This window comes from Cydia amplana, chromosome 6, assembly GCF_948474715.1.
Source record: "Cydia amplana chromosome 6, ilCydAmpl1.1, whole genome shotgun sequence".
In the NCBI taxonomy this organism is placed as follows: domain Eukaryota; kingdom Metazoa; phylum Arthropoda; class Insecta; order Lepidoptera; family Tortricidae; genus Cydia; species Cydia amplana.
The window spans coordinates 3,748,778-3,771,448 of record NC_086074.1 but is presented as its reverse complement, the minus strand read 5'-3'; the positions used below and the strand labels follow the sequence as shown (position 1 = coordinate 3,771,448).

Genomic DNA, 22,671 nt, shown 5'->3' with positions numbered 1-22,671 from the left:
TCGGGGTGGTGCTAATGGACGAGTTCGTCGCCTTATTGTATTGTACCTAACATCCAATTTCCGCTGCGATTTGTAGCCTGAATGGTAGAATTTTAAGTGGTCTCCACTCGTAAAATTAACCGGTCCTTAATGGATCCTTGAATGAAAGGAGAGGAATTTAAAATGCATTTGCATTCGACCGGTTTACGATACCGCAGGACTGACTGAATGAACGTATTTATGGCTCGCGAGTTAAATAAGCTTCGGAATAGTCTGTCTGCTCTCCGTCGACAGCTAGGAGGGTTGTTAATATGTTGAAAGCTCACCGTGTGAACTTAGAAACAAAGCTTTGCAGCCGTCAACATATCCCGACCGCAATCGTGAAACTGTCAAGTTGTCATCCCGCTAAATGGGGGTCCGTCGTCAGCACCCCTTAAACACCCGTTTCCTGAACTTACAGTGTAATTTTGGCTATTTTAAGGCGGATACAGCTAAGCGTTCGCAGCAGACGGACTCATTTACGGATGGAATTACCTTTGGAAGCGTTGTTTTTTTACAATTATCTTGTTTATTGCAGGCAACAGAGATTAACAGATGGGAGCAGACGGTAGACGATGTGTTGATTAGTATGATGAAATACTAATATAAATGTATCAACAAAATGGTGATACTTAAGAAAAATAAGATGCTAAAGTCCGGGTAATAGAACAAAGTAAGGGAGTGTCATAGTAAACGTCATATTTTCATAGAAATTTGACATAATAGGTAGTGACAAATATAATGGTATCATTATGGTATTTTTTTACAAAATATGTAGACGAAATCATGTGTCAGAGACTAACTAGTAGAGTCTGTGCGGAAAGAGAAGAGTCGTGGAATGTATGGGGCCCAATACAATCCACGACTCTTCTCTTTCCGCACAGACTAACAGGCGCAAGTTTTCATTTTATTTGTAACGTATACTATCTAATACTTTCAACCTCGCATCTGTAAAATGATTCTCTGTAACATCAGCATCCCATACGTACTTTCGGGGTGTCAGTAACAAGATAAAGATCGCCTTGCGTGTGAAATCGAGGGTTCCACTTAAAAAGACATCAGTCCGTACAAAAACGTGGTTAAAACAGAGCGTAGGAGGACAGATGCGTCGAATAGGGGTCGAGGAATGACCGTAGTTTAGTTTAACTATTGGCTTCCGTCAAACAACTGAGGAACGGAGCGCTGACGCTGACACATACTGATGCTTTACCGTATTATAAAGAAGCATGTCTCTACTCAATTTAGGAATACGTTCTTTTAGTACATTATTAGAACCTGCTAACTGAGCGTAAAGTTTCTCAGAGGGGCCTGATTAACACCATGTGAAACAACTTTAGACTGAATGATTTTCTTAGTAAATTTTCGGTGAGTAACATTTGTTACTAAATTTGAGTTTACATCATCATCGCTAGATGTAGTCGCGAAAATATTTTTTCTTCTTATCCCTGTTGCGAGGAAGCTGTAAACAGATGTTTCCTCTATAATTTTATTCGATATTAAGTGGATCACCATTTGTCTGCGGAACGAGCGGAAGTGGTCTACGAGTTAAATTTTTCTCATAATCGTCAGCGGGTTCTAGGAATAGAGTGGGCAAGAGTAGGTTTTCCTTGAAACGAAGCGTTATGTATGAGACATGAACTATGTTGTAAAGATCGGGGACCTCCAGTCAGTACCGTTTTTACCATAAGGGCACACGGTGCCCGTGCCCAGAGCCCCCATCCTCAGGGGGCCCCCAAGGACAGACAGTAACAGTATATTTGATTACCCATAATAAATAGAAGATCATAGTAGAAAAATGTTAGTTTAATTAGCTTTCTTTACTTCCCAAAAGGGCCCCAAATTCTTATGTACCTACCCAGGGGCCCCAGCATAGTTTATTTTTTATTTTTTTTTATTAAAAATGGGCTTACTCATGGCCACAGACTAGCCGAGGCGAAGACGTGGCCCACGATGGAGCGAGTCTGCCCATGCAGAAGGTGCCTGTTCACCCTTGATTTGAGTTTAAGACGGCCCTGCCTCCAGTCTGCTGGACACTTTTTCACTGCCTTTTTCACTTTAGCGTAGAAAATGTCGTTACCTGACCGTCTTCATTGGGTCTTCTCTTAAGAATGAATTCCAAATCTCTGATTGATTTGAGCTTAATTTATGTTTATTATAGCTATTCGGCAATGTACTTTTCCGGTATTGGACTTAGACTACCGATCGAACATCTAATCTTGGATCAACAGTGCGTGTTTGATTAGGGCACTGTCCGAATGCAGAAGCTGCGTTCGTTTTTGTCACACAAACATTATTACACCTACAACGAAACAAAGCCGCGAACACCCCCATCCGAGACCATATCGCAAATCCCGCTTCCTCGTCTCATCTCGACGTATCTCCCGTATCCTGCGGAACTCGGACGTTGCGTCACCGACGGAAATAGCTCTGTGTCACCGCTGTCGTCAGTGCCTCGTCATGAATTTGGTTCACTAATCAACTTAACTTGCAGATGTTGGTAACTTATCCGTTTTAAGTGAGTGACGTCTTTGTTTCGGAACGCTTCTACATTCTTATAACAGTTGTATTGTATGGAATTTAACCCATGTTTTGTAAATCGAACACATGCAATTAGAAAGTACCGCCCTTTTCTTAGCGGTTGTAAATCCTAATAGTCTGTTGCACTAATCATCATTAGAGCGAACTCCATGCTGGTTAATCGTGATTACTCGATAAGCACCCTAAAGGAAATGACTGTCATTAAACAAGTAGGGCTGCATACGTGCTCATGACGTCTTCCAAATGCTGCGAAACAAAAAACTAATGGGAGCTATCGATCTCGAACTTTTGTCTTTGGGTGACTGTTCCAAAACGGAAACGAACTAGTGATTATACAGCAATTTCGATATATCATTTTGGACTTTGGGATTTGTTATCTGCATCTGTTTGGCTAGGTAATTATCACGACTCTACAACAACTATCATTATAGAAATTTCTTATAAGTAACGATTACGCTGAATCTCAAATATGAATTACTAGCTGTTGCCCGCGACTTCGTACGCGTGGATTTGTATATTGGTGGTTATAAATTCTACATTAGCTTAGAACATTACGCAGCAAAAGATAGCAGTAGGAACGGTTAATCATTTGTTAATTATTATACAACGCATGAGATTTGTCTTTCACAACCTGGCTACGAAGTTTCAAGCCCCTAACTGAATAAAATTGTTCTCGATAATCTCGATATAATCTCTCTCAACCCCCAGAAGATTTTCAAGTCCACTATTTAATAAAACCTACTACCTAACTACCTATTTACGAAGTTTGAAGTTCCTAGCTTTAAATAAAATTTGTACTCTCTACCAACTCTCAACCCCTGTTTAAACTTTTAGGGGATGAATTTTTAAAAACGCTGAAATTACTTTTCTTGTATTGTAATAATATGCCTTTATACAGCGATTCAAGTCCCGCACTCCAATAAATATTTGGGTTCCTTACAAATTTTCGACCCCCTTCACCACCTTGGGGGATGAATTATCAAAGACTCTGAAATTAGTTTTCTTTTCTCTTAATAAAATACCTTTTTACGAAGCTTCAAGTTCCTAGCTTTAAATAAAATTATAACCTATACAATCTTTCAACCCCTTTTTAACCCTGTTATGGGATGAATTTTGAAAAACGCTGAAATAAGTTTTCTTCTGTTCTAATACTATGGCTTTATACAAAGATTTAAGTCTCGCACCCTCAAAAATATTCGATCTCCATACAAACTTTCAACCCCTTTTTCACCTCCTCAGGGGATGAATTTTTAAAAACGCTGAATAGGTTTTTTTGTTTTTTAATAAAATACCTTTTTACGAAGTTTCAAGTTCCTAGCTTTAAATAAAATTTGAACCCTATACAAACTTTCAACCCCTTTTTAACCCTTTTAAGGGATGAATTTTTGAACACGCTGAAATTACTTTTCTTGAGAATTAATAATATGGCTTTATACAAAGATTCAAGACCCGCACTCTAAAAAATATTTGATCTCCGTACAAACTTTCAACCCCTTTTTCACCACCTCGGGGGATGAATTTTTAAAAACACTGAAATTTGTTTTGTTGTTTTTTAATTTAATACCTTTTTGCGAAGTTTAAAGGTGCTAGCTTAAAATAAAATTTGCACCCCAAGACAAAGTTTCATCCCCTTTTTTATCCTCTTAGGGGTTGAATTTCCTAAAACATCGCAATTCCTTTTTTTTGCAATCGGCTATTATGCATTTCTAAAAAGTTTCAACGCATTTGTAATGGATTCAAACTTTCAACCCCTTTTTAACCCTGTTAGGGGATGAATTTTTAAAAACGCTGAAATTACTTTTCCTGTTTTATAATAATATACCCATATACAAAGTTTAAAGTCACACACTCACAAAAATATTTGATCTCCATACAAACTTTCAATCCCTTTTTCACCACCTTGGGGGATGAATTTTCGAAAACGCTGAAATTAGTTTTCTTATTTTTTAATATAATACATTTTTACAAAGTTTCAAATTCCTAGCTTAAAATAAATCTTGAACCCCATACAACCTTTCATCCCCTTTTTAACCCTTTTAAGAGATGAATTTTTAAAAACGCTGAAATTACTTTTCTTGAGTTTTAATAATATGGCTTTATACAAAGACTCAAGTCCCGCACTCTCAATAATATTTGATTTCCGTACAAACTTTCAACCCCTTTTTCACCACCTCGGGGGATGAATTTTTAAAAACGCTGAAATTAGTTTTCTTGTTTTTTAATTTAATACCTTTTTGCGAAGTTTCAAGGTCCTAGCTTAAAATAAAATTTGCACCCCAAGACAAAGTTTCATCCCCTTTTTTACCCTCTTTGGGGTTGAATTTCCTAAAACATCGCAATTCCTTTTTTTTTGCAATCGGCTATTATGCATTTCTAAAAAGTTTCAAAGCATTTGTAATGGATTCAAACTTTCAACCCCTTTTTAACCCTGTTAGGGGATGAATTTTTAAAAACGCTGAAATTACTTTTCCTGTCTTATAATAATATACCCATATACATAGTTTAAAGTCACACACTCACAAAAATATTTGATCTCCATACAAACTTTCAACCCCTTTTTCACCACCTTGAGGGATGAATTTTCGAAAACGCTGAAATTAGTTTTCTTATTTTTTAATATAATACATTTTTACAAAGTTTCAAATTCCTAGCTTAAAATAAATCTTGAACCCCATACAACCTTTCATCCCCTTTTTAACCCTTTTAAGGGATGAATTTTTAAAAACGCTGAAATTACTTTTCTTGAGTTTTAATAATATGGCTTTATACAAAGACTCAAGTCTCGCACTCTCAATAATATTTGATCTCCGTACAAACTTTCAACCCCTTTTTCACCACATCGGGGGATGAATTTTTAAAAACGCTGAAATGAGTTTTCTTGTTTTTTAATTTAATACCTTTTTGCGAAGTTTCAAGGTCCTAGCTTAAAATAAAATTTGCACCCCAAGACAAAGTTTCATCCCCTTTTTTACCCCCTTAGGGGTTGAATTTCCTAAAACGTCGCAATTACTTTTTTTTGTAATCGGCTATTATGCCTTTCTAAGAAGTTTCAAAGCATTTGTAATGGATTCAAACTTTCAACCCCTTTTTAACCCTGTTAGGGGATGAATTTTCAAAAACGCTGAAATTACTTTTCCTGTCTTATAATAATATACCCATATACAAAGTTTCAAGTCCCACACTCACAAAAATATTTGATCTCCATACAAACTTTCAACCCCTTTTTCACCACCTTGGGGGATGAATTTTCAAAAACGCTGAAATTAGTTTTCTTGTTTTTTAATATAATACATTTTCACAAAGTTTCAAATTCCTAGCTTAAACTAAAACTTGAACCCCATACAACCTTTCATCCCCTTTTTAACCCCCTTAGGGGTTGAATTTTTCAAAATCGCTTCTTATCTCTTGTACACTTTACAAATGCAACCTAGTGTGCAAATTTCAACTTTCTAGCTTTTGTAGTTTCGGCTCTGCGTTGATGAATCAGTCAGTCAGTCAGTCAGTCAGTCAGTCAGGACACTTGCATTTATATATATAGATAATAAACATGCGGTAATTGCATCTCCGATTATATACATTATTTAATATTTATGATCGCCAGGAGCAGTTAATCGAGCAGGGAGCTAACCCGTCTCATATATTAAGCCAATCAAAATATGGTAATGCTCGGCAGCACTGATCCGGGATGCGTTGCAGAATCAATTTGCTTCCGCGAAATATATGGCCGTGTTCCTCCAATTAACTGGCAATTCGGTGGCTTCGATTATTTCGCATAAATGTGCGGGCGAGTCCCGCATCCGGTGATTAGGGCTCGCACATAATTTGTGATGCGCTGCGCCCGCGCCGCGCCGCCGCGGCCCACGCCCGGTCGCCCGCCGTTCGATTGTTGTTAGATAAAAAATGCAAGGGCTCACCGTGCTCGGTTCTGCGCGGTTCGTTGTTTGTTTTTAGGGTTCCGTAGCCAAATGGCAAAAAACGGAACCCTTATAGATTCGTCATGTCTGTCTGTCTGTCCGTCTGTCCGTCTGTCCGTCCGTATGTCACAGCCACTTTTCTCCGAAACTATAAGAACTATACTGTTGAAACTTGGTAAGTAGATGTATTCTGTGAACCGCATTAAGATTTTCACACAAAAATAGAAAAAAAACAATAAATTTTTGGGGTTCCCCATACTTCGAACTGAAACTCAAACATTTTTTTTTCATCAAACCCATACGTGTGGGGTATCTATGGATAGGTCTTCAAAAATGATATTGAGGTTTCTAATATCATTTTTTTCTAAACTGAATAGTTTGCGCGAGAGACACTTCCAAAGTGGTAAAATGTGTGTCCCCCCCCCTGTAACTTCTAAAATAAGAGAATGACTAAAAAAAATATATGATGTACATTACCATGTAAACTTCCACCGAAAATTGGTTTGAACGAGATCTAGTAAGTAGTTTTTTTTTTATACGTCATAAATCGCCTAAATACGGAACCCTTCATGGGCGAGTCCGACTCGCACTTGGCCGCTTTTTACTTCTGCGTTTTGCACCTGCCCCGTGTTTTGTTTTTCATGCGGGTACCCGCCAGCGCTTTTAAATGAGATATTTGAACTCGTAATTTTTGATTTTGTTTGCCAGCCCCAGCCCGATCACTTCCTCTCCGTATTTTATGTGGCCGTTTTTAAACCTCGTATTACGTATCTTCATTGAATATGGAAAAGAACATGAATCGATAAAAATACATCTAAGATTGCATTTTTACAGCGTTCGGATCGATCGCTAAGTTTATGTCGGAAATAAAGTGGGAATTTATGGCGGGCATGATCGGTTGGAATGTTAGACGTAACAAAAACCGATAGTGGTAATATATGAGGACATTTGTGTGTTGCAGAGTCGGGCGGCGTCGTCGGGCGCGTGCCGGCGACCGGATGCGCCAGCGGCGGCATAATGTGGCTGCTTGATGAGCCCAATCAGCCGTACGAAGGTAAGCACTTGCTTCATACATACGCATGAGACGGCCGCTTGAGCTCATCAATCATTGTCTAGTAATTGTAACTTTTTAGATAGGTGGCTACTCGCTAATGATGTCCATGAAGAAAAACCGATTATCTTGACGTGTCGGTTGTCGTGTTTCAGACTGTGAGCAGCTGCTATGTTTCCGGTACTACAATGGCGAGGAGGAGGAGATGGAAGCGGAGGCGCCGGCGCTGCCCGCGCGGCTCCGTGCGGAGCTACGCAAGCTCCCACATCGCTTAAAGGAAGGCGTCTCCCGCAAGCGCGGTGGCGAGCGGCAACCACCCTTCTCGTACCACAACGAGAGCTTCGAGCTCGGCTCCGAGCCCGACCCCGCCGAGGTCGCTCGTCTCGTCGACAAATGCTCAATTAGCACTCTAGAAAGCAACGGGAACGAGCCAAAACTCGAACAAAAATGTGATCCTAGCAAATTTGTAGATCCTAGTTTAAGTAAAGAATCTCAATCTGTAAATAGTGAATCTCGCGCGACGTCGTCGGGGGTGAAAAAGAAATGTCCACCGCCGGTGGACACGGGCGGCGGGGTGGACCTCGGTGTCAAAAAGAAGTCTAAAATGAACAGCGGCTTCGAATCACCTACGTCGCCCGGTACGGAGTACTACAAAATATGGTCGCCAAAGAATCCTTGTAAGATAATGAAGTTTGTATATGAGGTAGAGGGAGGGAAGGTTCCTGAGGAAGGTCCCCGGTCTCCCGGGCCGCCGCTGCCGCCGCGCGCGTCGCACAAACCGCTGGAGCGTTCAAGGGCACTCTCGCCGCCACCCCACCCTCCGCAAGTGCCACGACATCGAAAACCCAAAAAACTCACAAAACCTGAAGACTCGTTCAACTTCGAACTGATCGATACGGATGAGCAGTTTTTTACAGACAACAATATCTCTAATTCGGCCACGCTTCAGAGCGGCATCAACGACTTCAAACCGGGAGAGTTTTACACCGGCAAACAGGTCGCCATGTCTTCTACGGCGAGCTTCTGGCGAGGCGGGCAGAACGTCGCCCCGCTGGCGACGCCCGAAACCGACGGCAGCTTATGTGAATCTACAATATCTTCTATGAAATTATCTAGGTTAGTAGACGAGAAGAGATCTAAAGATGTACCTGACGGTTCGCCTAGCGTAAGTAGGAATAAGGTATTATTTATTAAAGATATTGGGCCCGATAACTACATCACGACGACGTTCGCGAGGAAGGATAAGGCCCCGACTGATGCCGTTGACGGCACGATTCTAACGCCAAACCATGCCAAATCAGAGGAGAAGGCGCAGCATACGTTTTTAAATGACATTAGCAATCACTCAGAGTTTGAGGATGATAATAGGAACCAGATAGAAGAGAAAGAAATTACGACTTTGAAAGGTCACAAACCATTGACGAGGCAGAACTCAGGTCGCGCTACGCCTACAATGATGACTGCGTTTTTAAATTCGCACTCATCTCATACCGCAACGACAACTCAAGAACAGCCCGATAACGGCAGCTCCAATGCACCTAGTTCATGTAATTCTTCACATTCGACGTCTCCAGTCGAAGATGGCAACAAGACCCTACCCAGCGTAGGGACTATGATTATGAATAGAAAGTACTCCTGCGAGAGTTCAACCCCAAAGCATTCGAGTTTGCCGCGGCATCTGTTAAAGAACTTGGGTTGTGAAGCGACACCGAAGCATTCGCCGACAAATAGCGGGATGAATAGTCCAGTGCGGCCGCATCCAAGAGTCTTGACAAGGGTAGCAGCACTAGCGGGGGCTGCACCACAATGTCCACCGACACCGACACACCACGCGCGTCGCCCGCGCCCTGCGCCACCATCAGACCTCACGCCACCTCCAATACAAAACTCAGAAACCTTCGAAATGGTCGAATTCACCAACGAACTCCGTACAACGGAGATCAGATCTCCCAACATGGAGTTCGGGAACAGCAACCATTTCACCATCGTCCACGCGGGGCCTCCTGAAGACGTTGTCCTTCGAAGACCTAGACCAGAAGACAGTGATGATAATGAGAATGCTGTAGCCTCGCCTACGCCTCTAAGGCATATGGCGGGCATAAGACTGCCATCGATCCCTGAAAGGGCGTCGAGGCAAATGGCTTTGACTGGAGATTTTCCCGCCAATATGATTGGTGGGATTATCGAGTGCGAGGAACCATTACCAGCAGGTGTGTACTATCTTTAATCTTCTAGTACATTATTAAAACGTTAATAAAGTTTCATGACAACTTGACAAGGATCTCTTAGAAGTCTGAAAGTTGTAATGATAGTTCAAAAATCAAGAGCAAATTGTTAAGTGTTATCGCATGCCGAGGTATGTGTCAGGATTCCTTTCCAGGGCCATTTTATTAGGTATGGTTTTATAAGTGACGAAGTAATGGAAGTTATTGAAGAATGGACTGTATGTTGATAATAATAGGAACTACAGGAACTTTGTCAAAGTTCGTCAGGTCTGCTTTAGACGGCAACGTTTTTTCTTTCCTTGGGGATTCCATAAATACCTTTATATGAATGACAAGGTGACGAATGAAAATGAAGTGTGGATGAAAAATGACGTTAAATCCTAGTGGATGTGACATGGAGAATTTTACTTGAAAAAAAAAAACGTTTATTCAGAGATCTTGCTTACAACTAATTACATATATTCTTCTGCCAAACCACAGAGTGGTTTGTTGGCAGACGAGGCTCCTTTATGTATATGCAAGCTAGGTAGTTGATAGGTAACTTAAACTTAGGTATTTACTTAACCCTTTATGCATGCGCAGCCCTATATAGCAACTATTATTTTTAAACAAATACTTTTTATTTATGACATGAAGTAAGGGGTTAACTCTATATTCTTAGCGTACAGTAAAAGAAAATCAAAATAAAATAAAAATGTAACGTATTATTGACTTTGTATTTTGTTTAATAAAAAATTGCTTAGTTACTTAGGTAATTGTGTATTCTTCCAGGCTGGGAGGCTCGCATGGACAGCCACGGGAGAGTGTTCTACATCGACCACATCAACCGGACCACGACGTGGCAGAGGCCCGGGGCGAATGGGACCACGCCGAGATCCCCTGCCCCGGAGGTGCAGAGGAGGCAGCTTGATAGAAGGTAAGTCTAAATAATCTTAGGTTATTTTAGTTTGGCAATTATTAAATGTAGTTTTATGCGTTGTTGATAGACAACTACTTTACTCCAGAGATCATAGTGAATAATGTATCTATTTGTCAAACATCATTAGATGTTCGGCAGTCGTTTGTTAAGGAATAAGGAAGGATTGTATATGCCGAGGAAATCGGAGTATTTACTACCAAATTGGATTTTTTTTTTCGTGTAGTCCTAATTCTTCCTCCGGATAGAAGGCCGGATGGCAGTCGCTCGTGCCAATTCTTAGGACCATGTTCTCTAGGGAGCTGGAGGAAAGAGACAAGCCGGCTATCGGGACCGACATTGTGATCGTTTATATTTAGTTAGGTTAGTGCTAATTCTAGATGAGGACCAAACGAAAAGGCAACTTATGCCCAGTTAATTGTAGCTTAAAATTGTATAATTCCAGATACCAATCAATCCGTCGCACAATGACGCGCGCGCAGCTCTCGGCGGAGCGCTGCTCCCCGCCCCCCGCCGCGCCCGCGCCCGGCCCCGCGCGCGCGCCCGCCGCGCCGCACCCTGCTGCAGACTTCCTGGCAAGACCCGACTTCTACTCCATCCTGCACATGAACCAGGTAGCTCATTGCAGTACATTTTTAGGGTTCCGTAGCCAAATGGCAAAAAACGGAACCATTATAGATTCGTCATGTCTGTCTGTCTGTCCGTCCGTATGTCACAGTCACTTTTCTCCGAAACTATAAGAACTATACTGTTGAAACTTGTTAAGTAGATGTATTCTGTGAACCGCATTAAGATTTTCACACAAAAATAGAAAAAAAAACAATAAATTTTTGGGGTTCCCAACTGAAACTCAAAAATTTTTTTTCATCAAACCCATACGTGTGGGGTATCTATGGATAGGTCTTCAAAAATGATATTGAGGTTTCTAATATCATTTTTTTCTAAACTTAATAGTTTGCGCGAGAGACACTTCCAAAGTGGTAAAATGTGTCCCCCCCCTGTAACTTCTAAAATAACAGAATGATAAAACTAAAAAAAATATATGATGTACATTACCATGTAAACTTCCACCGAAAATTGGTTTGAACGAGATCTAGTAAGTAGTTTTTTTTTAATACCTCATAAATCGCCTAAATACGGAACCCTTCATGGGCGAGTCCGACTCGCACTTGGCCGCTTTTTTTCTAAACTGAATAGTTTGCGCGAGAGACACTTCCAAAGTGATAAAATGTGTCCCCCCCCCCCTGTAACTTCTAAAATAACAGAATGATAAAACTAAAAAAAATATATGATGTACATTACCATGTAAACTTCCACCGAAAATTGGTTTGAACGAGATCTAGTAAGTAGTTTTTTTTTAATACCTCATAAATCGCCTAAATACGGAACCCTTCATGGGCGAGTCCGACTCGCACTTGGCCGCTTTTTTACAAGATGACGCGTTCGTATCATACAACAGAGCCTCCTGCCAACATCAAAAAATTGAAAATCGTTCTCGATGGGGTGTCCTTTCGTCCTTCTAAGTACCACGCATCAGGGGGCGGCGGTTCTATCCCATATCGATAATAGAAAGTTCGTCTCTTCAGCGCTCGAATATGCAAGTGCGACAGCCCTCGCGATAGCCTTCGCTTCGTCATAACAGCCATCCCTTGGATTGTTATCAAAACAGTCAATTCTACAAACTTACCCACCCCCCGCTTGTACCTACTCTCGCCCATAGATTAGTATATGTTATTACTGTCTCGCCTCCCTTTGACTTCTGTCTCTTGTTTGAGGCAATTGTAGCCTCGCCTGCCTCCTGTTATAGTTCGTTTTGTTTAGCATTAGAAAAAAGGTAAGCGATCTTGACATGTCTTTTAATTGAAAAACGCTTTTTAAAAATCAGAATATAAATGGTTGTATTAGATTCATAATTGTTACATATTGGCCATCATTTATTTTTAAAACTTGTTTTTCAATAAAAAGACACGTCAAGATTGTTTACCTTATTTCTAATGCTAAAAAAAACGAACTGTAATATCAACTTACCTCCAAAATAATATAAAAATGTGATTCAATTAATTATCTTTTTTTATTTTCAGGAAGCATCGGAACTCTACAACTGCAACTCCACCCTGAAGCACATGATATCTAAAATCCGTCGAGACACGAGCTCTTTCGAGCGCTACCAACACAACAGGGACCTTGTGGCCCTAGTCAACATGTTCAGCGACTCTGACAGAGACTTACCGCTCGGCTGGGACACGAAATTGGACCGTAATGGCAAGGTAACATGGCATAATCTTGTAACACTCGATAAAAGAGTTTGTATAAGATCTTTTGTATGAATAGTAAAAGTAAAAATTACGGTTTACACTGTTTACAAGCTAGCAAGAATACGAGCTACAGGTCCGTTATTAATACGATTTTAGCTCAGAATGGATTATAAACCAACATGAAATTTGCATACCTCTGGTGGTGGTAAGGGAACACATAACTAACCAATCTAATGTAGCTCAATTATATATTTACGGTTCCTATAAGTACTAACATTTGTAGCGCTTCTTCGTGGACCACGTGATGCGGCGAACAACATTCATGGACCCGCGGCTGCCGCGCGCGCCGGCCGCGGGCCCGTTCTCGCCGCTCCTGCCCACCCGGCGGCGCCCTCTAGTGGTCGAACAGGTGCATATTGTTGGCTTGTTAGCGTTGTGTTGTGGCGCCTAGTGAGATCGTCTCAGCGGGTTACGTAGTTCGGCGCGGTGAGGATAGATGGCGGTACTGGTGGCGTGAGATTTACTTAGAATAGATTTTGAAAAGGCTAAATACATACGCAAAAGAATAGTTACTGCTTAAACTCAATTTACGGAATAACAGTAACACCTTATGCCAATGTATGTGCCGTGTGTGAGCGAAAATCTAAGACATCCTTTGGAATTAATACTGGCAAAATGGCGATCTCGTTTATTTTTAGATATTTATTCCAATTCACCAGTTCACATATTTCTATACTAGAATATAATAATACGTTGCCAACTTTGCACTTTTCCTGTCGTTTAAATCTTTAAATCTTTCTTCATCAAAATTAATAACATTAACCTTTTGGACGCCAATGACCGATATATCCGTACCGTGGGTTTAGCGCCAAAGACCGATTAATCGGTCACAGACCACAGAGCAACATCGACCTACGTGCATATACATAAAGTTCAACTTCAGTTTTGACAGTTCAATGATGCGGCGTCTGAGTGACAGCTTTTGTGTTTGACACGGCGTGGAAAAGGTTAACAGCACTCCATCTCCATCTGTCCATTTAAATGGCACTATAAATACGAGTGCCAACTCTTGCAACAACATCCCTCACCGTTTTTCACCATGGTTGCCTTTTGTGATTAATGCAGTTAATAACCAACATCTAACTGCGAAATATAGTACCTTATGACATTTAAAAATTAATATGCCAGTATTAGTTTACATATGTGCATTTGAGCTTTGACGACTCACAGTTATCTTTCCGTTTACAATGTATTTGAAATTATAATTAGTTTAGTTCCTTTTGTTTATAAATTTATAAAGTTATAAATGTCATAAGGCAGTATATTCGTTGTGGCAAATGTCATGTGAATTCAACGGCTACTTCTCTTTAAAGATTGACATGAAATACCTTTGCTTCGGAATCGGGCCGACTCCGGTACGTTGTTGTTGGAATTTCACCCTTATTCCTAGCTCGCTACGTGTCATCTGTCGTTTCCTTCTGACATGCTCTGCACGTTTGTTTACTCGATGCAACTGTCATTCGTTTTCATTTTTTAATATTTTTTTGCATGAGTTTGTTTTCTTTTGTTTTTGTTCGTTTTGACTAGGTTTCGGGAATTTTCTTTTCAGCTAATTTTTTAATTGTGAAAACTTGATGTATTTATTTCATGATGTGTAAAATGAACAGCATGTAATATGTATATTTAATTTTTCATTGTACCCTGGCAAGCTCGGCCGCTAGCATAAATTCTACTTTTTATGTGTTTTTTTTATCTAGATGAATATCTTAAAATTACGTCAAAGTTGTCGGTCAATACTGACTTTTATTAAAGCCAGAAACTGTTCCTACATTTAACTTTTCAAAAACGCAAGTTGCAGTTTTATACCTATGTCATATAGGTATGAGTGCAAATTTTTAAATGTTTTTTTTATCATCACCTTTGGACTACCACATATTCTATCTGCCTCCGATTACAGACTCATATGTGATATGTATGACTTATAAATTATTCAGTCCGCGGCGTCCAATGGTTTCGAAACTTATTCTTATTTTCTACTTAGATAGGCATGTAATTCTATTTGATCTTTTCTTAATGTATAGCCCAGCTCAAAATGATTCTTTGCATATGCTAAGTTTTTATTCTATAGATAGAAGTACCTAAAGGTTTTTTAGTGGCAACTCATCCTTTCAACCAGTGCTACCATGTTTAGTGTGTTAGAATATGAATGAATCCCAGTAAGTACGGTGTGTTAACCCCTCATTTCCCAGGACCTCTCAAATCCATACAATTCCGACTCCTATTGGAGCCACTGGGAACTGAGAGGTTAACCTGTTGCGTGTACGCAGGCCCCGACGCCACCGCCGCGGCCGCCGCTGTCCGCAGGCGACGCGCACGCGCGCACCATGCAAGATATGCCCATCGCGTACAACGACAAGGTAACTTTTTGCTACGACCTACACATAAAAAACTCCGACCACGCTAAGTTTCCACTAGAGATGCCACGAATATACGGCAACTATTCGGTATTCGGCCTAATCGGCCACTTTGCCGAATATTCGGTATGCGGCCGAATGTTGCCTACTATTCGGCCGAATACCGAATATCTGTTGTACCTACTTAAAAAGAAAAATTGCACAATAAAAATAACCAAACACTATGTAGGTATATTTAGAATGTGTTCTTGGAAAGTTGTTAAATACGAAGACCATTTTTTGAGTATTTGTTGGTTAAAAACCATTTTATTTTTATCATGAGTCTGATTTGTTTGACTCTATTCATTAATTCTGTTCAACAAAAATATATCTTAGCTAACGTCATCTAACGTTGTGCTTTGTTGGCGATCAGTTTTCATAATAATTGTGACTCAAAATGTTCGCATATGTCACCATATTTTATGTATACTTGGCATGAAAACATATCGTGGTTGGACTCGGGTGTCACTTTCAAACTTCTGTATGGGATTAAGGCCTAGAAAATATGACGTACCGAGTTCCAGAAGCTATTGTTTTGTTTATGAATTTTTAACCTTCAATTATTCTGTAAAAGTTAACAATAAAACTTGCAAAATTTTGTATAAAGGCAATATCAGAAACCAGTGTCAAAATACAACTATTCTAATGCACAACGAAAACGCTTTAGGCTAAATAATAATACTGAGAAATCATGCGCACTAAGTAGCATGCAAAACGATTATAGGACAAAAACTATTTAATTAATAATGTGCAATGTATTGTCTATTATTGACTAGAGATGGTCTACATATAAAAAAACTGCATTAGATGAAAAATCATTCTGTCTTTTTTACCCAGGTGGTAGCTTTCCTTCGCCAACCGAACATCATGTCGATCCTTCGAGAACGATGCGGAGGTTCCGGCAGCGCCCTAAGAGACAAAGTCAACGCGGTCCGAGTGGAAGGGGTACCCGCCCTTAACAGATACCAGAACGATGTTCAGCTGACCTGCATGCTAAGGTAAGTGCTATTCGTATGCCATCAAGATTTAATTTAGAATGGCATTTTCACCGACCGGTTGGGATCGCCATCCCTGAACGATGGGCAACCTTGCCTGCTTATACTTTACGTAAATACATTGTATGTATTAGTATTATGGCTATCACAGACCTAGATGCTTCACTTTGACGTCGCTTCTTTGGACTCTTGTTACTAAAGCGAGCAGGGAGCTATCTTTATCAGTGAAGGTAAAGGATTCTTATGTGATGCGGGTGAAATTCCACTAAATTTAGAAAGAAAGAAAGAAAGAAAAAGCATTTATTAGCACAATAACATAACCTTAAAAACTAACAAAAGAGAACACAAAATGAGAGGTTGCGCTAAATGGTCCTCACTCAGCTAGGTGTCACGGTATGAGCCACATGGCACACTCCGCGACGCTGATTTTCAGTAAGGCCCAGTGAATGGACTAGGTGGCACTCAGTAATGGACACAATGTACAAAAATAAGGGAAATTTCTGTGATGTACAGTCAAAGAATTTAATTTACGTACAATTTCGTATCTTGTCACAGTGACAATCAATGTGAAAGTCGCGGGACCTCATACTATTGTCACTGTGACAAGGTACGAAATGGTACTGAAATTAAATTCCTTAGTACTCAATTGTACGCCAACTTTTTCGATGTCAAAGTCCTCCGCGAGACAAATGACGTAAACGCGTTACGCCTAGGCGGATTATATAAAGTCCATGGTTAGTCTGATACCCCATTGCACAAATAAATTATAGGTCTTAACTTAACCCTATAAAGCACATTCACCAATTAAGTACATCGGTGTCGCAACCACCCAAGTGCTCTCGATTCTATCACGTGGTTTCCCCATATTGTTATTATTTCCCTATTATCCTTCTTATTTAGGACACCCAAATAACCAAGTTAATTTTAACCCTAGCTTTATATAAATAAGGTTGATAATACAACATGTGTACGATCAGTTCTCTAATATAATACCTTGTCATTAGCTCATTTGTTCCAACTATTAATTTGGTTCCATACTGTTCGGTTTACTGTTAGTTCTCATGTTCTGATTCACTTTATGATAGACTGTTTAAGTATACCGAAAATACCTCAAATCTACTAATAGGTACCTTTCGCTATAATCAACTTTAGTGACGCATATTTTAAGTTGATTATTGTATAACGCGTTTTGGGGCTTATGATGTTTCAGTATAAAGTAGCCCGTATATTTGTTATGTCGTTGTAAATTAAGTAAACCGCACATTAACATAATTTTGGCAAATTCGTATAAATTATACGGGAGGCACGGTTCAGTAATGAGGTATTATTTTTGCGGTATAATTTCGTATTGTCGGTATACTTTCTATGTAAACCTACTTTTTCTCACTGATACAGTCGTATACATTAACTTTATCTGTTATTTTTCCCTCAATGTTTTATTTAAGTCTGTAATTAGTGTTTTTCATAATTACTCGGCATATTAACAATATTCAGGAGTAAACAGGATAATCTTAAATAAATATAAATGCACGTGTCCTGACTGATTGACTGACTGACTGACTGACTGACTGACTCATCAACGTAGAGCCGAAACTACAAATGCTAGAAAGTTGAAATTTGGACACTAGGTTGCATTTATAAAATGTATAAGAGCTAAGGAGCGATTTTGAGAAATTCAACCCCTAAGGGGGTTAAAAAGGGGATGAAAGTTTGTATGGGGTTCAAGTTTTATTTTGAGCTAGGAAATTGAAACTTTGTAAAAATGTACTATATTAAAAAACAAGAAAATTAATTTCTGCGTTTTCGAAAATTCATCCCCCAAGGTGGTGAAAAAGGGGTTGAAAGTTTATATGGAGATCAAATATTTTTGTGAGTGTTGGACTTGAAACTTTGTATATGGGGATATTATTATAAGACGGGAAAAGTAATTTCAGCGTTTTTGAAAATTCATCCCCTAACAGGGTTAAAAAGGGGTTGAAAGTTTGAATCCATTACAAATGCTTTGAAACTTCTTAGAAAGGCATAATAGCCGATGACAAAAAAAGTAATTGCGACGTTTGCGGTAATTCAACCTCTAAGGGGGTAAAAAAGGGGATGAAACGTTGTCCTGGGGTGCAAATTTTATTTTAAGCTAGGACCTTGAAACTTCGTAAAAAGGTATTAAATTAAAAAACAATAAAACTAATTTCAGCGTTTTTAAAAATTCATCCCCCAAGGTGGTAAAAAAGGGGTTGAAAATTTGTACGGAGATCAAATATTGTTGAGAGTGCGGGACTTGAATCTTTGTATTTGGGGATATTTTTAAAATACAGGAAAAGCTATTTCAGCGTTTTGTAAAATTCATCCCCTAACAGGGTTAAACAGGGGTTGAAAGATTGAATCCATTACAAATGCTTTGAAACTTCTTAGAAAGGCATAATAGCCGATGACAAAAAAAAAGTAATTGCGACGTTTTAGGTAATTCAACCTCTAAGGGGGTAAAAAAGGGGACGAAACTTTGTCCTGGGGTGCAAATTTTATTTTAAGCTAGGACCTTGAAACTTCGTAAAAAGGTATTAAATTAAAAAACAAGAAAATTAATTTCTGCGTTTTCGAAAATTCATCCCCCAAGGTGGTGAAAAAGGGGTTGAAAGTTTGTATGGAGATCAAATATTTTTGTGAGTGTTGGACTTGAAACTTTGTATATGGGGATATTATTATAAGACAGGAAAAGCAATTTCAGCGTTTTTGAAAATTCATCCCCTAACAGGGTTAAACAGGGGTTGAAAGATTGAATCCATTACAAATGCTTTGAAACTTCTTAGAAAGGCATAATAGCCGATGACAAAAAAAGTAATTGCGACGTTTTAGGTAATTTAACCTCTAAGGGGGTAAAAAAGGGGATGAAAATTTGGCCTGGGGTGCAAATTTTATTTTAAGCTAGGACCTTGAAACTTCGTAAAAAGGTATTAAATTAAAAAACAAGAAAACTAATTTCAGCGTTTTAAAAAATTCATCCCCCAAGGTGGTAAAAAAGGGGTTGAAAATTTGTACGGAGATCAAATATTTTTGAGAGTGCGGGACTTGAATCTTTGTATTTGGGGATATTATTAAAATAAAGGAAAAGTAATTTCAGTGTTTTGTAAAATTCATCCCCTAACAGGGTTAAACAGGGGTTGAAAGTTTGAATCCATTACAAATGCTTTGAAACTTCTTAGAAAGGCATAATAGCCTATAACAAAAAAAGTAATTGCAACGTTTTTGGAAATACAACCCCTAAGGGGGTTAAAAAAGGGATGAAAGTTCGTCTTAGGGTGCAAATTTTATTTTAAGCTACGAACTTGAAACTTTGCCTGGATTAGCCTGGCAACACTGGCCGGGACCAAACGTCAAATTAGCTCTTCGTATTTAAAATAAGTAATATAATGATTATAATGGAATAATTAAGAAGTTATGGTGATAAATAGAAACATCACATCGCAATTGAAGTGCAACATCGTTATCTCAAGTGTTACATTAACATAAGAAGAAAAATATTGACGACAAAAAACAAAGCAACTGTCAACGGTGTAACGTTCCAGATTTAAAAATTACACCTTATTGGCCTGTATTTCACCGAATATTTTTACAGATGAGTATTGTTTTCATAATTTATAAGCCTAGTATTTAGTTTATTTGACCAGAATTTCTAATTAACATACTTTTTTTGTGCTACCTTATATGTTTTGAGGAAAACTTTGTTTTACAACCAGAATTTTATCATACCAAAATATCTTAATTCATTATTTAAATAATTTAAAGAACAATAAAATCATACCCTGTGGTAATCAGTTAACTTGCAAAATAGTGAATTATAAAGTTATTGTGTAAGATCTTAGAAATTTAACACTTAGAAATCAAGTCAGTGTATTCATGTTTACATTATTTTAATCATTATATTTTGTTAGAAGCATTGGAATTCATTCATCGTTTTTGCTCAGATATCATACACTATGAATATGTTTACAGCACAACCTACCAAGATGACTACACGCAGGGATGTCCTGGTTGCAAAAATGCAGCAATTACAGAAAGAACTGAAAATAGCCAATGATTTGAACAAAAGACTCCTTCAAGAACAGGAAGAGAGTGAACAGCAATTTGAGTGTGTTGTTAGAACAAACACAACCCTCAAAACTCAGCTCGCTAATCAGGATGTTGAGTTCGAAGACATGCAGGGGCAGCGGGATGAACTACAAGCTGCCGTTGATCAGTTCAAGACTTGTCAGGAGATACACGAGCGGGCATTACAACGCATCCAGGACTTAGAACAGCAGCTGGAGGAGTCGGAATCAAAACATACTTGCAAGTATTGTTTGGGCCACTCCGGACCGCCAGACAATAATTTAAGTATTTTTGCTGAACTCAATAGTTTTGATGTAGATATAGTTTATGACAACATAGAGTGCTCCCCTATGGTAGAAACTGTTAATTCAAAAAGTTCTGTGCACATAGAGGGCAGTAATGATATTAGAGTCACACTGAAAGGATCCAAAAAAATTAAAAAATATTTAAAACTTAGTAGATTCATAAAGAAATCTAAACTTTTGCTAAAACGCCATAATTCAATGTTCAAGACAATACAATCCAAATGTAAGAGTGTCGCCTTAAGCGCTGACCTTCTAAACTGCCAACACCAACTAGACCGGACAGTAGAAGAATTGAATCATCGCTCCGATGAATTAAGAAAATTAGAATTAAAGTTGATAAGCCTAAATAATAGAGACGAACTGTCAAGTAAAGCGTTACAGGAATACATAGCCTTTATGATCGCCACTTTCCCGAATGAAGGTTGAGGGAGGCGATGGCTGAGATACGCGTCGTACTCGTGAACGGGTGCTGTTTGTGGAGACGGGTCTGTTTAAGCTAACACGAATATATTTAGTAACTTTATTTTTTAATTTAATTGCAGTGAGACGCCTCATTCGGTTCTCGTATGTTTTTTTTTTCTCGTAATGTGTTAATCATACAGGATTGTGACTCTTGGAGACCCTATACATCTCTAAGGATAATTTGATAAACTATGTTATTTTTTAGTTCTGACACTTAGAGACATTTACACCTCTAAATAAGTTTAGATTTTTTTTTCCATGTATCTGTTTTGTTTTTATTTTAATATTATTATTATAGTTTTTTTATGTAATTCGACATTAAGAGACCTTATACATCTCTATGTAATTGTATTACGTTAGTTTGATTTGGTAGTTGTAGTTGTATTTAATAATTGTTGATGTATAATTATTATTATTTTGCTTTTATGTAAATTCAATGTTGACGTGTAAAAGTGCCCTTGTGGCCTATTTGCTGAATAAATGTTGAAGTTGAAGTTGAAGTTTGCAAAAAGGTATTGAATTAAGATACAAGAAAATAAATTTCAGCTTTTTTAAAAATTCATCCCCCAAGGTGGTAAAACATGGGGTTGAAAATTTGTACGGATATCAAATATTTTTGAGAGTGCGGGACTTGAATCTTTGTATTTAGGGATATTATTAGAAGACAGGTTAAGTTATTTCAGCGTTTTGTAAAATTCATCCCCTAACAGGGTTAAAAAGGGGTTGAAAGTTTGTATGGATATCAAACATTTTTTCGAACGCGGGACTTGAATCTTTGTATTTCGGGATATTATTAAAATACAGGAAAATAATTTCAGCGTTTTGTATAATTCATCCCCTAACAGGGTTAAACAGGGGTTGAAAGTTTGAATCCATTACAAATGCTTTGAAACTTCTTAGAAAGGCATAATAGCCGATTACAAAAAAAAAGTAATTGCAACGTTTTTGGAAATTCAACCCCTAAGGGGGTTAAAAAGGGGATGAAAGTTCGTCTTAGGGTGCAAATTTTATTTTAAGCTAGGAACTTGAAACTCTGCAAAAAGGTATTGAATTAAGATACAAGAAACAAAATTTCAGCGTTTTTAAAAATTCATCCCCCAAGGTGGTAAAACATGGGGTTGAAAATTTGTACGGATATCAAATATTTTTCAGAGTGCGAGACTTGAATCTTTGTATTTGGGGATATTATTAGAAGACAGGAAAAGTTATTTCAGCGTTTTGTAAATCCCCTAACAGGGTTAAAAAGGGGTTGAAATTTTGTATGGAGTTCAAATTTTATTTTAAGCTAGGAACTTGAAACTTCGTAAATATATATGTTATTAAAATGCAAGAAAACTAATTTCAGCGTTATTGAATATTCATCCCCTAAAGTGGTGACAAAGGGGTTGAAAGTTTGTATGGATATCAAACATTTTTTCGAACGCGGGACTTGAATCTTTGTATTTCGGGATATTAT

The 22,671-nt window shown here is 38.6% G+C and overlaps 2 protein-coding genes across 3 annotated transcripts in view; both read left to right on the top strand.

Annotated features, from left to right (window-relative positions):
- The window catches only part of LOC134648698 (PXMP2/4 family protein 3), a 381,574-nt gene that overhangs the window by 181,919 nt on the left and 176,984 nt on the right, over nucleotides 1–22,671 (top strand). The window lies entirely within an intron of this gene.
- LOC134648711 (E3 ubiquitin-protein ligase HECW2) overlaps nucleotides 1–22,671 on the top strand; it is a 162,495-nt gene that overhangs the window by 59,620 nt on the left and 80,204 nt on the right. The window contains exons 3-10 of the mRNA XM_063503220.1: nucleotides 7,432–7,524; nucleotides 7,677–9,731; nucleotides 10,518–10,662; nucleotides 11,108–11,276; nucleotides 12,744–12,929; nucleotides 13,201–13,326; nucleotides 15,245–15,334; nucleotides 16,208–16,368. Of these exons, the coding sequence (XP_063359290.1) occupies nucleotides 7,432–7,524; nucleotides 7,677–9,731; nucleotides 10,518–10,662; nucleotides 11,108–11,276; nucleotides 12,744–12,929; nucleotides 13,201–13,326; nucleotides 15,245–15,334; nucleotides 16,208–16,368 (3,025 nt within the window). The remainder of the gene's footprint in view (nucleotides 1–7,431; nucleotides 7,525–7,676; nucleotides 9,732–10,517; nucleotides 10,663–11,107; nucleotides 11,277–12,743; nucleotides 12,930–13,200; nucleotides 13,327–15,244; nucleotides 15,335–16,207; nucleotides 16,369–22,671) is intronic.